Genomic DNA, 15458 nt, shown 5'->3' with positions numbered 1-15458 from the left:
TAGTAAATTCTTTCACTTTCTAAATTATATTCCTGAAATGGTTAAGTATTTTACAATGAAACAAACATCAAAAGATGGCAAGAAAAACAATGGAGACATTTACAATCTTCATTGCATGCTAAGCAGCACTGTCTAGTGAGAAGGCAGAGACTGAGCTTGAGGAGGTCCCAGTCTCAGCCTGGCACCAACCAGCCCTGTGTGTGACCTTGAACAAGTCGCATGGTTTCTTTGGGCCTCCTTCTTCAAATAGGGTGGGAGGATGGCACTAGACCCCAGAATGCTTCCTACCAGCCCGAATGTTCTACAAGGTGCTCAATTCTATGAGACAAAGGGCTGGTGGCCCCAGAAGAAATGTTTCTGGCACATTTCCTTCTAATGAATTTAATGGCCATAGTGTTTTTCTGCTGCTGAATATGTAAATATAATTCACTCTTCCCAGCAAGTTTAGGTCAAAAGCAAACTTGTAATTATTTCACCAATTTAAGCCACATGTGAAAAGAGCCAGAAAGCAGTGAAGCTTTAAAGATGCAACCAGATTTGCCTTAGAGCCCACCAAAGCCTTCCTCCTCCTCTGTCTTTCCCCTCACCCTAGAGGGGAAAAAAGAATCAATGAACTCTTCAGAGTAAGGAAGGGTATGAACATTTTATCAATGTGCCAGTATTTGGCCCATGAAAACATGAGAGATTTGCTACATTAGGGCAACACTGCTAGTTGTACTTGTTTCACTGTGGTAATTCTCAAATGAGGGCGGGTGAAGCCAGAGTACAAGCACTTTTATTACTCAAACGATTACACAGTAGCTTACAGAAGCTATCTAATTTAGCCACTAAGTTCTCTTTCCTTAGTAAATTTTAAATTAAGAATTTTTTCCTAATAAAAGCATAATAATAGTGAATCAAGTAGGAAATGTATTAAAAAATGTGCCAAATCACAAACAGACCAAAAGTATTTTTAGTCAATTTAAACAAAACTACTTACCAGAGATGTGCCCTAAAAAAGGGGGATACAACTTTTCCTCATCTAAACAAGGTAAAAGACTTATCCAGCTTTAATAAGATAATGAAACAGGGCTGGGGGTACACAGCTCACTGGTACAGCTCAGTGGTACATCCTTGCTTAGGATGCGTGAGCCAAGTTTGATCCCCAACATGGGGTGGGGAAGACCACACATTGAGCATGTATAATGTACAGAACACAGAGCACTGGCAAAATGTCTGTTCTTATCATCATAACAGGAAGGAGAATTTTGGGGGGGGGGGGGTACCGGGGATCGAACTCGGGTCCTTGTGCTTGCACAGCAGGCGGCAAAACCACTGAGCTAAATCTCCAGCCCCAGGAAGGAGTATTTTAGCATCATCACTTGAGCTTTCTGAGCCTCTCTATCAAATACCACAGAGACAGGATACTCCTTCGATGGCCCACTTAGCCATCCAAAAGAATGATTTAAGAGCTGGGGATGTGGCTCAATGGCATTATGCCTGCCTGGCAAGTCCAAGGTCCTGAATTCGATCCCCAGTATGGCAAAAAAAAAAAAAAGATAATGATTTAAGACAGGTTAAGTCATTATACTTTGCAAATAAAGCTACAAGAAGGTCTTGGTAAACAAACAAACAAATAAACAAAAAACAAAAAAAAAGAAGGTCTTGGTAAAGTCCTGCTTTTCTTTCATAGGGATGGGAAAGAAAATTTTATATAAGTATATATATTATATATATACACATACATACATGCATACATATACATTAATATAAAAAATTAAGCATGATTAATTTTTCTATACCTTCTACTCTTTTGGGTCTTGACTTTTTTCCCCTCAACGCTAGATGCAACTAGTCTAAATTTGTATCTAGCCATATCTGGCAAAGAATTGTAAAAATTCCAGAGAAACAGAAATGCTTTTGTGGCTCTGGTGTAGTCAGTCTTGGCGGGGTTATTACCTGATCAGTGGGGATCTTTGTTTCCATAGACACTGCTTCCCGAAGTCTGGCGACAGTCCCAGACAGAGGCACGGCCACACCGATCCTCATGCAGTGAGAACACTTCCCTTGATACACTACAGTGACATAGAGAGGCCTGTACAGATCAAAGTCAGATCTTCTCATTAGTCACTTATTTTAACTAAAGTATAAAAGAACTAAAACCAGCCTGATCTGAAATCAACACAAAAACTGAAGCTAACCCACACATTTACCTGGAAGCCAAATGGAAAAAGTTCATTAGGACCTAAATAAAACTATACAGTATAACAAAGACATCTCTGGAAAATGCAATCTTCATAAAACAAAAAAGTTCTGTCCTTTGTATTTTCTTTAAAACGGCATAACTCCTGGAAATTTTGAGAAAGAGTTCAAAATAAACCTAATAAAACCAATTAAAAATACAATGCAAGGTCTCCAGAAAATCTAGAAGTCACTCAACAGCCCCCCCTCCTCCCCAGACTGCCCATGGAAAACCAGGACAGACGGTGGCACAGGCTCCCTTGTCTCATGTGTCTGCTCATCCTCCAAATGCAGACAGGCATTTCTTTAAGGGCCTAACAAAGCCTGGACTCAAGCTGTCGTTAAAACTATCACTTGTAAAAATTAAGACCTAATAAGAGCTTACAAAAGAAAAGTACACTATCAGAATGCACTTCTTGTTAAGTTTTACTCTATCTGTTCTTACCTTGTGTGGGGTAGAGGAATAGGCAAAGAAATGCAGAGGAAAGGGTCGAAAGTGTTGCTCTGTTTCTGACAGTGAGGACATGTCAAAGAAGATCTTTTAAAACAAAAATGTAAGACTCGGTAAGATCACCTAGAACTATGCCAAGCAGATAAAATAAGAGGGAACATTTGATCTGCTCATACCGGTACTGGGCTTGAAAAAGTTCTTGTACAAAAGTGCTACACACAGGAAAAGATGGTCCCTCAGGCATCATATCAGTCTCTGATGGTGGCTTTAAAAGAAAAAAAAGTAGAATTCACAGACTAGAAGTACAGTACTGATTCTTAATTGACAATGAGCCTAAAGAGTCACAATGTCCTTGACTTCAAAGCAGATGCTTTGGTAATGGGCACCTGCTATGGGAGGCAGAACACAGCGGACAACACTGTGGGTCACGCGGACTCATTCTCAGACTCCGCCACTAACCATGTTTATCCACCTCCACCCCATTCAGGGATGCTCCAATCCTGCCCCAATTCTCAAAGACCCTCTCTCAATCTCTTCAAGGAAATAATCCCAACCACTTTAAAATACCAATTCTTCCCACACTCTCCCAGCTGTGCTGATATTCACTCTGACGCCTAATTATGCTCTACTTCACATTATTTAACCTTTTCATGTCCTTCCACCTAACAACTAGTTATGAGCACCAGCTAACACATGCAGAAAGCACTGTACAGGACATTAGGATACAAAGATAAAAAAGACAGTGCCTGAGGGTGTCTCAACTTGATGGGAAAAGTCAGCCACATATATTTGGTCATGCGATAGAACAGTGTTCAGGCACAAAAGGATCTGAATTAGAATAACAACTCACAGGGCCAGGGATTTAGCACAGTGGTTCCGGCACCTGCCTTGCAAGTGCAAGGTCCTGGGTTTGATCCCCAGTACCAAAAAAAATAACAACTCACCAAAAAAAGAAATTGAAAATTTGAAGCACAGAGCAGAATTACAAAAACTTTAAAAGTTGTGTAGGAGAATAACTTAATTTTTTTCCATTATAGAAATACTTTACTTGTTACATTAAGACCAATTATAAAAACTGAGTGTGAATTATTATGTTTCTCAGTAAGATCATTCTAAAGGTTCAGTTCTTATGCTCAACTCCAGTGTTAACTGCAGAGATATCCATACATTTCCTTTCTGATTGTATATTCATTCTAGTGATCTATAAAGTATATGTCTTATTAGAATAGAAAGCAAGTGTTTTCCCTCTCACAAGACGATGAGTTCCACGGAGATAACACCTCTCCTACCTTACCTTGATAGCACAGTAGTTAACAAAGTGAATTGTCCCTTCAACTCTCCATCTGAGTTTACACTAACCCAGAGCTTTATGAGTTCTGTTCTATTAACTAAAGCAGCAAGTCCTCAGCAGAGGTTTGGAAGAAGATGCCCCATTTTCCCTTACTAGTTCACTGGTGCTCACCCCAACTGACCCAGGGGACTGCACACCCTCACCTTCAGAGGAGGCTGGCCACTCTGCTTTACAGCATGATTAAGATCTTCATGAACTCGATCCAAAAGCCACAGCAGAAACTCTTGGGCATCATGCTGGGAATTTCCCCGATATTGCAGTGCGTTCTTTGACACAATACTCTGTGCAGGTAAATAAATCAGCACAAATAGTTGTGAGTTCCTGACTTTGAAGATAAACTATTTATCATAATTCCAAAAGAAGACTACAAGATCTCAAGGGAGAAAACTTCATTGAGGGCAAGCAATATAAAAACAGATAATTAAAAAACTTCACCCCCAGAAACATGTACTAAAAACCTTAAAATGCACTTCTCCAGCAACCCTACTTTCAGGAATATGTTTAAAGGAAACCATTGAGACAGCATGCCAAGACTTCTAAGGAGACATTCATCAGATTTAGAACAGCAAAAGATCAGTAATAACTTGAACATCTTAAATCATGGTACAACTGTATGACATAGCCATTCTGAGTAATGCATCCATATGAAAATGGGAAAGGGGTTATTAGAAGTGTGAAATATAAGTGTACATATCCTTGCAAAGAATTGTGTGTTGTTCAGGGCCACTAATTTAGCTCAGTGGTTCCGCCGCATGCTCCACAAGTGCAAGGACCCAACTTCGATCCCCGGTACCAAAAAAAAAAAAAAAAAAAAATTGTGTGTTGTTCATATAAATATATAAAAAGTTCTAAAATGCCATATTTCAATACATTAAGTTTTATCCCTGGGTGTCAGAGGTGCTTTTTTTTCTTCTTACATTTCATGGTTTCTAAACTATAATTTCTACAGTGAACATAGAGTACTTACATAAGAAATTAGTTTAAAAGTTTTGTTTCAAACTTTACATTAAGATTTATTTAAACTGATTTTGCTAAAATGCTACACTTTTCAAGATTCATCACTCATTCAACGAAGATTTAATAAGTGCTAAAGGTGCTGACTAGCAGAGATGGGGGAAAAAAAACAAAGCTTAAAAGTAGAGCAGGACAGACATATGGTGGTGAGAGTCAAGCTTCTCACAGTGAAAGGGAATTTACAGACAAGCAAGGAGAAAGAGTTAGAGTGAATCACAACTGTCCGCATGAACTCATCTCTAGCCTAATATAATAAAGATGGACAAATAATCACATTTATACATGCTTGGGCTTATAGGCATACAAATTTCTAGCTCTGTTTACTGAAAGGCACAGAAGTAGTGACACCCTCATAACAATTTACACACCCTGTACACAGACTTCGGCTTCTAATACCTTTTTCCAATTAAAACAAACAAACAAAAAACCACAGCTTTCTGGAGAAATGGCTGATTCTAGAGCTGAGACAGTGTGGGGCAACAACCTGAAAGAGCTCCCTATGGCCTAAGATGGAATAACATGAGCAACAAAATAAATAATAACATTGGTTAATGATTCAAAGTAAAAATAGTCTACACTGATATAATTAAATAACTGAATGAATAAATAAATGAGGGAGAAGAAACAAATCTTTCTTACAGAGAAATTCTAAGGAACTAATGTCAATAATGCGCCCGTCCGAAAGGTAGAGTTCACCACCCCAAACTTGAGGCTGGGCTGTAGTAATGACTTGCCTACAAAGAATCAAGAATGAAGAGTAGAGAGTAACCTTACAAGAAATCTGCACTGAAAAAGAAATCACCAACAGAGTAAAGAGACAACCCACAGAGCATGAAACAATTTTAGCCAGTAGCCTCTCAGAAAAAAGACTAATATCTAGAACATACAAAGAATTGAAAAAAAAATCAGATTCCCCCCAAATTTAAAGACCCAATCTGAAAGTGGACATCTGAAATGAATCGACACTTCTCAAGTGAAGAAGTACAAACGGCAAATAAATATATGAAAAAATGTAAAACATCACTGGTCATCTGAGAGATGCAAATTAAAACAATGCTGAGATTCCATCTCACCCCAGAAAGAATGGCTAATGTCAAGAAATCAACCAAAAACAAATGCTGGCAAGGCTGTAGGGAAAAAGGAACCCTTCTCCACTGTTGGTAGGAGTGCAGACTGGTGCAACCACTGTGGGAATCATTGTGGAGATTCCTCAAAAAAATAGGATTTGAGGTCCCATTTGACCCAGCTGGGTATCTTCTTGAAAGAATTAAAACCATCATACCACAATGTCATATGTGTACCCATGTTTATAGCAGCACAGTTTGTAATAGCTAAAGCTTGGAAACAGCCCAAGTGCCCATCAACCGATGAATGGATAAGAAAGATGTAGGGTTTTTTATACAATGGAGTACTACTCAGCCATAAAGAAAGGTAAACTTGAGACATTTATAGCTAAAGAGATGCACCTTGAGATCATATTCTTAAGTGAAATAAATCAGACACACAGTGTAAATATCTCATTGCCTCTCTAGTGTGAGAAACTGAAAGGGCAAATAAGGACCAAAATGTATAATGGAAGAAATTGTTCAATAGGAAAGGGAAACTGGGAAGGGGGAAGGGGGAAAAGAAGGAAGAGAAAAGAAAAAAAAAACAGGAAAAAAATGGAAACAAAGCTTTTATAAATAAGGAGGGGAGGGGATTGGGAGAAAAAGAAGAATTAAGATATACCATGAACAGATACAAATTCCTTTTGATGAATGTGATTATTATGTATATTTAAATTGTACTAATAAAATTAAAGTTAAAAAAAAAGAAATCTGACTAACACTGGCTCAAGCAGTTGAACAAGGTTAATATCAACAATAGCAGGGGGTTCAGCAAAACTCCTGGTGCTGCCTCCTCCCAGCCCACCAGGGGCCGAGGTGCTTCTGCGGGTGGGGGAAGGCAGGACTGATGCAGACCACCATTGCTTTTGGACTCGTGCATAGGTGACAACAGCAACAGGACAAGAAGTTCTTAGCCTCTACCTTAGCATTTTCAGGCTTTCGAGGAAATGGCAGGCAGCATCAGGGCAGATGGAAGACAATATCGAAGAAAAACAGTACATACTAAACGAAGCTAGAACACTGTTTCAGAAAAACAAAAATCTCATAGACACAGACCCCCACCAGCACACAGGAGGTGAGCTGCTCCCAGCACACAAGAGGCTTCTGGGCCGCTGTACCACCACCCCTCCCCCCAGCACAGAGGAGGTGAGCTGCAAGGGCACCAGCAGCACACTCCCTCCTCGAAATGAGAAAACACGCAAACAAGTCTCAAAACCAGACTTCCAGATCACCTACAGCAACCCCAAAAGGAAACCACATGGAACACTCTGATACTCAACCACCTGGACTCCCTGAACTGGCAACAAAAGAAGATCTGGAAAAAATGAAATCAGAAATAATTTCTCAGATTACAGCAGAGATTGTCCCCACAGTGCAAGACATGATTAATAAATCTAGAGAGGACACATAAAAAAATAGAGGCGCTCAGGAACATGATCATAGGAAACAAACAGAATCCATAAAAGAGATGCAAACAGATTTCCAGGAGATTAAAAACTCCATTGAAAGTCTATGCAGCAGAATGAGCCAATGTGGACAGAATTTCACATATAGAAGATAAGATTGAAATTAGTGACCAGGAAAAGAAAAATTGCTTTAAAATTGTAAGGGAACATGAGAAATCAATCCAGCAGCTGCTAGACAATGCAAAGAAGAATAACATAAGACTGACTGGAGTCAATGAAGAAACAGGAGAGAGTGCAGAAGACATAAAAAAACTGTTCACAGAAGTGATGGCAGAAAACTTCCCAAGCAGGGGAAAAGAACTTGACATACAGATAAGTGAGGCATATAGGACTCCAACTAGCCTTGATCAAAAAAAAACCCTTCACATAGGCATATAATTGTTAAGATTCCAGAAACACAACAGAAGAACAAAGTTCTACAAGCAGTTAAAGAAAAGAAACAAGTCACATACAAAGGAAAGCCCATCAGAATCACAGCAGACTTCTCAACGCAAACCCTCAAGGCAAGAAGAGCTTGGAGTGATGTATTTCAAGCCCTAAAGGAAAACAGCCTCCAACCCAGACTGATGTACCCTGCAAAACTATCTTTCAAAATTGATGGAGAAATAAGATATTTTCATGACAAAGAGCACCTCAGGAACTTCATGAATACCAAACCAGCACTCCAAAAAATTTGACAATATCCTACGAAAAGACAATGAGGACCACAACCCCAGGAAGCTCAGCAGAACGAATCCATCAGGTGCAACAAGAAATTAAATGTAAAGAGAGAGAATCCAACACACAGAAAAAGTCATGACAATGTTAAGTCAATATGTATGAGTTATAACCATCAATGTTAATGGTCTCAATTCATTAATCAAAAGAAATAGACTGGCAGAATGGGTCAAGAAGCAAGATCTAACAATATGCTGCATACAAGAAACACACTTAATTCAAAAAGAAACTCATAGTCTGAAAGTTAAAGGGTGGAAAACAATACTCCATGTGACAGGAACACCCCCTCAAAGAAAAAAAGGAGTAGCTACCCTCTTTGTAGATCAAGTGGATTTCAAACGAAAATCTGAAACAATCTGGTCCCAAGAATTTCAGATAAGGGATACTCAACTTGTTATGTACAAATCTATTGTGAACATGTGTTTTCATTCCTCTCAAGTAAAAACTTAAGAACAGGACTGTTGGTTCTTAACAGTAATACAAGAAATTTCTATATTGTTTTCCAAAATGGTTTTATCATTTTACATTCACATTAGCAGTATTAGAAAGTTCTAACTGGTTCACACCTAAGCTGACATTTGTTCTTTTAAAACTTTTAACTTCATCTCCCTAATGAGTGTATAATTCAATCTTGTTATTGTACTGACTAGTATTTTTCTGATTCTAGTGTTGCACACCTTTTCTTGTGCTGTACTGGCTACTTATCATCTTCTTGTGCCTACTTTTTAATTGGGTTGTCTATTAATGAGCTGTAAGAGTTCTTTATATATTCTGGTCATAAGTTATACGCATTATAAATATGGTCTGTTTGAGGACTACTTTTCATTTTAACGATGTCATTTAAAGTTGAGTCTATTGATTTACCTCCTAATATAAATAAATTCAATGAGAGTCTCAATTTTCCCCTTTGTTGATGATCTTTACTGTATACTTACCAATAAGTAAAGTCAAAAATCTTGCAGGGTTATTAAGTTTTACAAAATTCCTCTTTACCTTTCAAACAGAAAACATTTTATTTTTTCTCTTTAAAGAAAAAAAAAAACGAGTTAGAATCATGGCTCAGTAAAGAAAGAGAATGAAGTCTGTACAGCTGGAGCTGTACAATCAGTCATGATGTTCTTTCCTATAGAACTCTAGCAAAGAGGCAGTAGCATCCTGGGCTCCAGGAAAAAGACACTGACCATTCTAAGATACCCTTTACCTGACCCCAGGAAGACAACAAAGAAATAGTCACTGGTGATTTACTCCCATGGGAAATCCAAATAAATTTTGTCTAGACTCCAGTCCCATCCCCAAGATATCTCATTTTATATATATCCCAAAATCCAAAATCATCAGAAGTGCAAAAACACTTCTGGTCCCACGCATTTCAGACAAGGTATATTTAACCTGTATTTACAATTTTAGAGAAAGAAACAAATGAAATGTGAACTAGGTTCATAGATGGCATCTAAAAGTGAAATATGATTTCTGGACTGCTACTAGAAAGAATGATAGCACTGTCTCAAGAAAACTTTCACCTTTTGAATCTCTCAAGAAATCTACTAATGGTGAATAATTAAAAAGTAAGGGATGAAATTTGTAGAAATGAATAAACACTGTAAACAGTTTTGACCCATGAAAACATAGCAAGAGAGTAAATCACCCAAGCACTAATGTGCCACACCCTGGCACAGAAGGCCACCATGGCCAAACAGCACTCTTTGCGCCCCTCGTCCAGCCTTCCTCCTCGTCTTCACCTCTGGTGGAAAACCTTTCAGCCTATCAGCACTAATTTGGCTAAGAGCCCCCCTATCAACTAGTTATGGCAACAAAAGCCCCCGGAAAGCAACTCAAGGCCTCAACTTTTACACCTACTTTCCCTATGACTGCAAGGCCCTCCACCCCACCTCCACCACACACACACTCTCTTCTTCCTCAGAAGAATGAAGCCAGGACCCTGGTAGGAGAAGAGAGAGGAAAGAAAGCAGGCTTCCATCTAGAATGGAAAGACAGCCTAAGAATAGTATGGAATGTCACATACAACACTGTGTGCGTCTGGCCACAAGGAAGAGCATGCTATTCTGTTACAGAGCTCCTTCATCCTTCCACACAGAAGGACCTAACATGGGGAATTCAAGGTGTCCCTCATTCCCAAGTTCTCAGGACCCAAACACAGGAACCAAACAGATGTGGATGGCAAAGGATATTCACCATAGTAAGATTAACTTCAAATTTTAAACAACCTTGTATGCACCACAAATACTTGGTGGCAGAGACTCACTGCTGAAATAAGTACTAGGAAAGGATATACAGTATACCTTACCTACAATAAAAAGCTGTAAAAAGGAGGCTTACCTGAATAGTGGTTATCATACTTCAAGAAACCATAATCCAGTATGAGAAACCATGAAACTAAGAGCTGAAGTTGGTCAAGAGCCAGGATAAAAGGGGAAAAATATTTAAAATATCCTACAGCAGTACAGTCAAATGAACAATGAACAAAGCTTTTCTAACAGATCATAAGGTTATATAGGTAGAAAATAAAGTAGCAAGAAAAAAACCTCCAGCTATTTAAACAGGGGTTGGAAGTGTCTGCTAGAAATGTAATAGACTGAAATTCTGGGTTATGAATACCTGGGTACAAGTCCTCTTTACAAAACTTTTTACTTAATGCGTGCTTTCTCTGAGCCTATCTTTTCTGTAAAGTGGAGATGATAATAAAAAGATTGCTATGAAGCTCTGGTGAGATCATATAAGAATTTTATAAACTCACTACATAGATACTATTATGTAAGCTTTTAAAACTAAGAAAAGGACAAAGAATCATCCTGTGTTACTACATAATCCTGGGAAATGTAAAAGAAGAAGAAAGAAAATATCTGAAATGCTGGTTCTCAACCCTGGTTACACATCTGAATCACCTGTGAAACTTTAAAAATAAAAACCACATCCTGAGAGCAGCCAAGAGATGCTGCTGGCTTAATGAGTCCATGGTAGGGTTTGAGCACCACTTTTTGTGTGTGTATGAGTTTTTTTTTTAATGATTCCAATTCTAAAGTGAAGGCAGAAGCTTTTCCATAGCCACACTGGAAAAGCTCTGGAGCGTCACTTCCTAAAACACTAAAACTCACAAGAGGCTCCTCTTTCATAACCACATTGTATCACTTATAATGTGAATTATTCATAATCTCCTATACATCTCTATCACAAGACAGGGATCAGGAATAATGTTTTATTATTGTTTCCACAGGACCTACCAAAAACAGTGCAGTGATGTGTCTCAGTTCATGAATGCTTTTGTTTGGAAAATTCTGTTTTTGTTCACAAACTCTGCATCAGGTGACAATCATGACCACGGCCATCTTTCCCACACAAACACAAATGTGGCCATCTTTTCCAAAATCGTAAAACAAATTCAGTTCATGAACCGAGGTACCAATGTATCTGGCACAAGGAGTAACAGTAATAACAGTCTTTACTGAGTGTTTGTACTGTACCGAGCATTATATTGATTATTTACAGGTGCTATTTCCAGTAAAATTCACCCTTAGGAAATTCTCCAGGCTATAGATTATAGATGAAAAATTGGGCTCACAGAAAAGTAACTTGTCCAAGGTTACCACTACTCTTCAACCTTATCAGATTTAAACAGCCTTAAAATATTTCTGTCCATAATAGTTCTTTGATAAATAAAGCACTTGAGAATGTTTTTACCTTAGTAAAACTCAGGATCACACAGGGCTTGAGGTTCTTCATTCTGAATGTCAATTCTCAATTCAGACATAAGAAAGTGCTGGAGAAAACTACAGCTATACCAACCCTGAGCCTTCTGGGAGTTTATTTGCTTTTTAAAATAAACCTTGTTAATCAGTTTTTGTTTTGTTGTAATTTATGTTTTTCTATGACTGAAATATGGCTCAGAAACAAAAATGCGGTTTATCTAATTGAGATATTGTTATGTGTGGAGTAAGAAGGAATTCAGACTATGCAAGATCAAGCTGCAACATGTGAAGAACTCTGGGCTATCCAAGCACCCCAAGATGCTACAGAAAGCAAATGAAGAGATCAAGCTCTGGCTTTGGACAACTCCAGCTGCCTCCTCCTGGCTAACGTGACGGGGAGTGCTGGCCTTGTGATCGATCCCAAGCTGCTGTCTGGGTGGAGGTTGATTCTGACTGCCCTTCCCAGCTCACTCCAGGTGGCCATGCCTGGCTGACCCCATACCTAAAGTCAGCTCAGGTCACCAAAATGTATTAATGTATCCCATTAAGTAACTCAAATAACTAGAAAATGTCTTCTTTTTGGTCTCCTTGTCACTTCCCAGCACAATCTGGAATTCTTCCCAACTACAGTAAAACAAAGCTTTTTTTTTTTAAGGAAGGGGAGGGAACAAAGTTTGGCTTATAAACAAAAAGCAAACACCCAGCTTGATACAACTAAATGTCATCATAAGGAAGTACAATAATCTTAAACAGTTAAAAGTCAAAACAGAGGGCCGGGGATTTAGCTCAGTGGTTCCACCGCCTGCAAGGCAGGCGGAAGGACATGAGTTCAATCCCCCGTAGCAAAAAAAAAAGTCAAAACAGAAAACCCAGAAAATTCATCTGAATATCTAAGAAATAATTATATTTTCCTACAATGGAACATTACAAATGTTTTGAACTTTAAAAGCATCAAATTATATACCTTAACTATATATACAACTTTTTTTATATGTACAACTTTTAAATATTAGTATCTCAATGAAGCTGTTTTTTAAAAATAAATAAATACATAAAACCTGACAGACTTTTGGAGCCTTAAATCCAAGCTTTCTGACTATATTAATCCTAAACCTATAGTCCAAATCAACCTTTGGGTCCTATCACAAAGAAAACTGACAATTTTGTTGTTTTTTTTAATGAAGGAAAGACAGAAGAAAAAGAGCTATGACAGTCACCCACCAGGGGCCTTTTTAGGCCACCTAACTTGCTAGATGGTGGGCAGTAAAAGCTTAGCCTTAGGAAGAGAACACAGATTGGATGGATGGATGGATGGATGGCTAGATGCATGCAACATCTGCTTCTTGATTAAGTGGTGGGAAACAGAAGAGGAATGTAGGCTTGACAAAGAACTCAGGGCTCAGCCAATCAATGTTCTCAGCTGAGCAAAAATAGGGAGGAATGAAGTAAGAACTACCCCATAAGGCCAAACATGCATATACAACTGTTCCTCCAAAGACTGATTCACAACCTCTGAAGACTCCCAAATCTCAGATGGGTAAGTCCTTATGTAAAATGGTACAGTATTTTCTTGTAACTTACACCCTCCCATATATCTTAAATTATCTCTAGAGTACTCAGGGTATCTAACACAATGCAAATGCCATGTAAACAGCTGTTATACTACTAGATTGTTGTTTAGGTAATAAAAAGGGGGAAATTTTGCATATGTTTAGTACAGAAAAAATTTTTCCCACCCACAGATAGGATGGATGCAGAGCCCACCAATTATGGAGAACAGACTGTATTTCTTCTATAAACTCACATGCAAGTGCACACATATAGAGTATACACACAAACTAGCAAAGTATACATTCTCTCTGGGTATCCCCAGCCACCCCCTTTTTAAAATTGTTTTGTTTGGTTTTGGGGGTTTTCTCTGAACAGGGTCTTGCTTTGTAATGCAGGCTGGCCTTGAACTCACAGTGATGCTCCTGCCTCAGCCTCCCAAATGCTGGGATTATAGGCGTGTGCCACCGCGCCCTGTTAACTTTTTTAAATTTTAAAACAGAGTCTTGCCAAGTTCCCCAAGCAGGACTCAGACTTTTGGTTCTTCTCCTGCCTCAGCCTCCCTCTGTGCTAGGGTTACAGGCACACACCACGGTGCCCAGCTTGAATATATTGATATTTAATGACACTAAACCTAAAATGTTTTCAACTGATCCACAATGTTCTGGAAATATCCTTACTTCAAATCATCATCCTGCTCTTACATTTCTATAACTGAAATACCAATTAGTAACCAAGAGATTATTCATAAGCAGACCTGGCAAGTTTCACTATAAGTTATGCATTCATAATGCCACAAACCCAGAGTATTCCCAGTAAATTTTAACTGGCTGAGGATGCTTTCAAGTCATGAGCTGCCACATCCCTCCCCTTCACAACCAACACAGTGCATGCCTGACTGTCCCGTGAGACTGACTCCTCAGCCACACAAGGCACGGTCTCCAAATCAATCACAGCCTCCACAAGTCTTTCACCCCCACAAGAATCTCATGCAAACCAGCACAGATGCAAAGCCTTTAGCTCATCTGGATCCAGCTTTTTTCCAATAAAGTACAATTTAGAACCTTCACAGCCTAGGCCTGGCCCAAATCTAATCAGTTCAGGCCTTGGTCATCTGCCTGTAGTGTGCAGATGCTACATGAAAGAGTGAGTGAATGCACACATGGACAGACATACAGCTGTGAAATTAGAATAGGGTAATTCCCAAATATCAATAGGCCTACCTCCACTTTAAACAACAGATCAAGACTTCTACCTCACTATTAATTACCAAATGCAAAGTAAACCAATAAAATGTTATTTTTGACTCAGCAAAAAAAATACTCTTTTTAACTGCAGTGGTGTACCATAAATATCCTTACATATTGCTAGTAGTCAATCCTGCAAAATAAGGTAACAATTTGATTTAAAAGCCTTCAAAATAAATAACTACTGACAAGAATTTCCCTCCCATATAGCCTAAATATTCAAATGTGAAACATTTATCTAAAAAGAAGTTCATCACAACCAGAAACTACCTAAATACCCGAAAAGAGATGTAGTGCCTCCATGCAATGATTTGAAAAATCTTTATGACAAATATTACTCAAAATACAATATGAAATGAAAATTACATAATGCAAAACTATATATATACATATACATTGTGTGAACTCAATTATATTAAATATTTATGAAGGACAACAAAGTAATATTTCTTTTCATTTTTTCAGTTTTATTACTTCTTTTATATATATTCTAATTTTCTACACTTAACTATGATCACTGAAAGTTATCTCATAACAAAGTTTAGCAAAGAAACCAGACACAAAGAATACACACTTAATGCAAACCAAAACCACAATGAGATAACATCACACAAACTAGGATGGTTATAATAAA

General features: G+C 38.3%; 1 protein-coding gene across 3 annotated transcripts in view; it reads right to left on the bottom strand.

Moving 5' to 3' along the window:
* Usp31 (ubiquitin specific peptidase 31) overlaps positions 1–15458 on the bottom strand; it is a 76635-nt gene that overhangs the window by 34387 nt on the left and 26790 nt on the right. For all 3 annotated transcript variants that reach the window (XM_087209109.1, XM_087209107.1, XM_087209106.1), the window contains exons 2-5: positions 4166–4303; positions 2848–2936; positions 2666–2758; positions 1939–2074 (exon numbers count right to left, since the gene is read on the bottom strand). In XM_087209109.1, coding sequence (XP_087065235.1) covers positions 1939–2074; positions 2666–2758; positions 2848–2918 — 300 coding nt within the window. In that variant the 5' untranslated portion in view covers positions 2919–2936; positions 4166–4303. The remainder of the gene's footprint in view (positions 1–1938; positions 2075–2665; positions 2759–2847; positions 2937–4165; positions 4304–15458) is intronic.

The sequence above is a fragment of the Heterocephalus glaber genome, unplaced genomic scaffold (assembly GCF_053883595.1).
Source record: "Heterocephalus glaber isolate CG9 unplaced genomic scaffold, H.glaber_assembly_v1.0 deba00000943, whole genome shotgun sequence".
Taxonomy (NCBI): Eukaryota; Metazoa; Chordata; class Mammalia; order Rodentia; family Bathyergidae; genus Heterocephalus; species Heterocephalus glaber.
The sequence above is the reverse complement of the archived record's forward strand: the minus strand, read 5'-3'. Positions and strand labels throughout refer to the sequence as shown.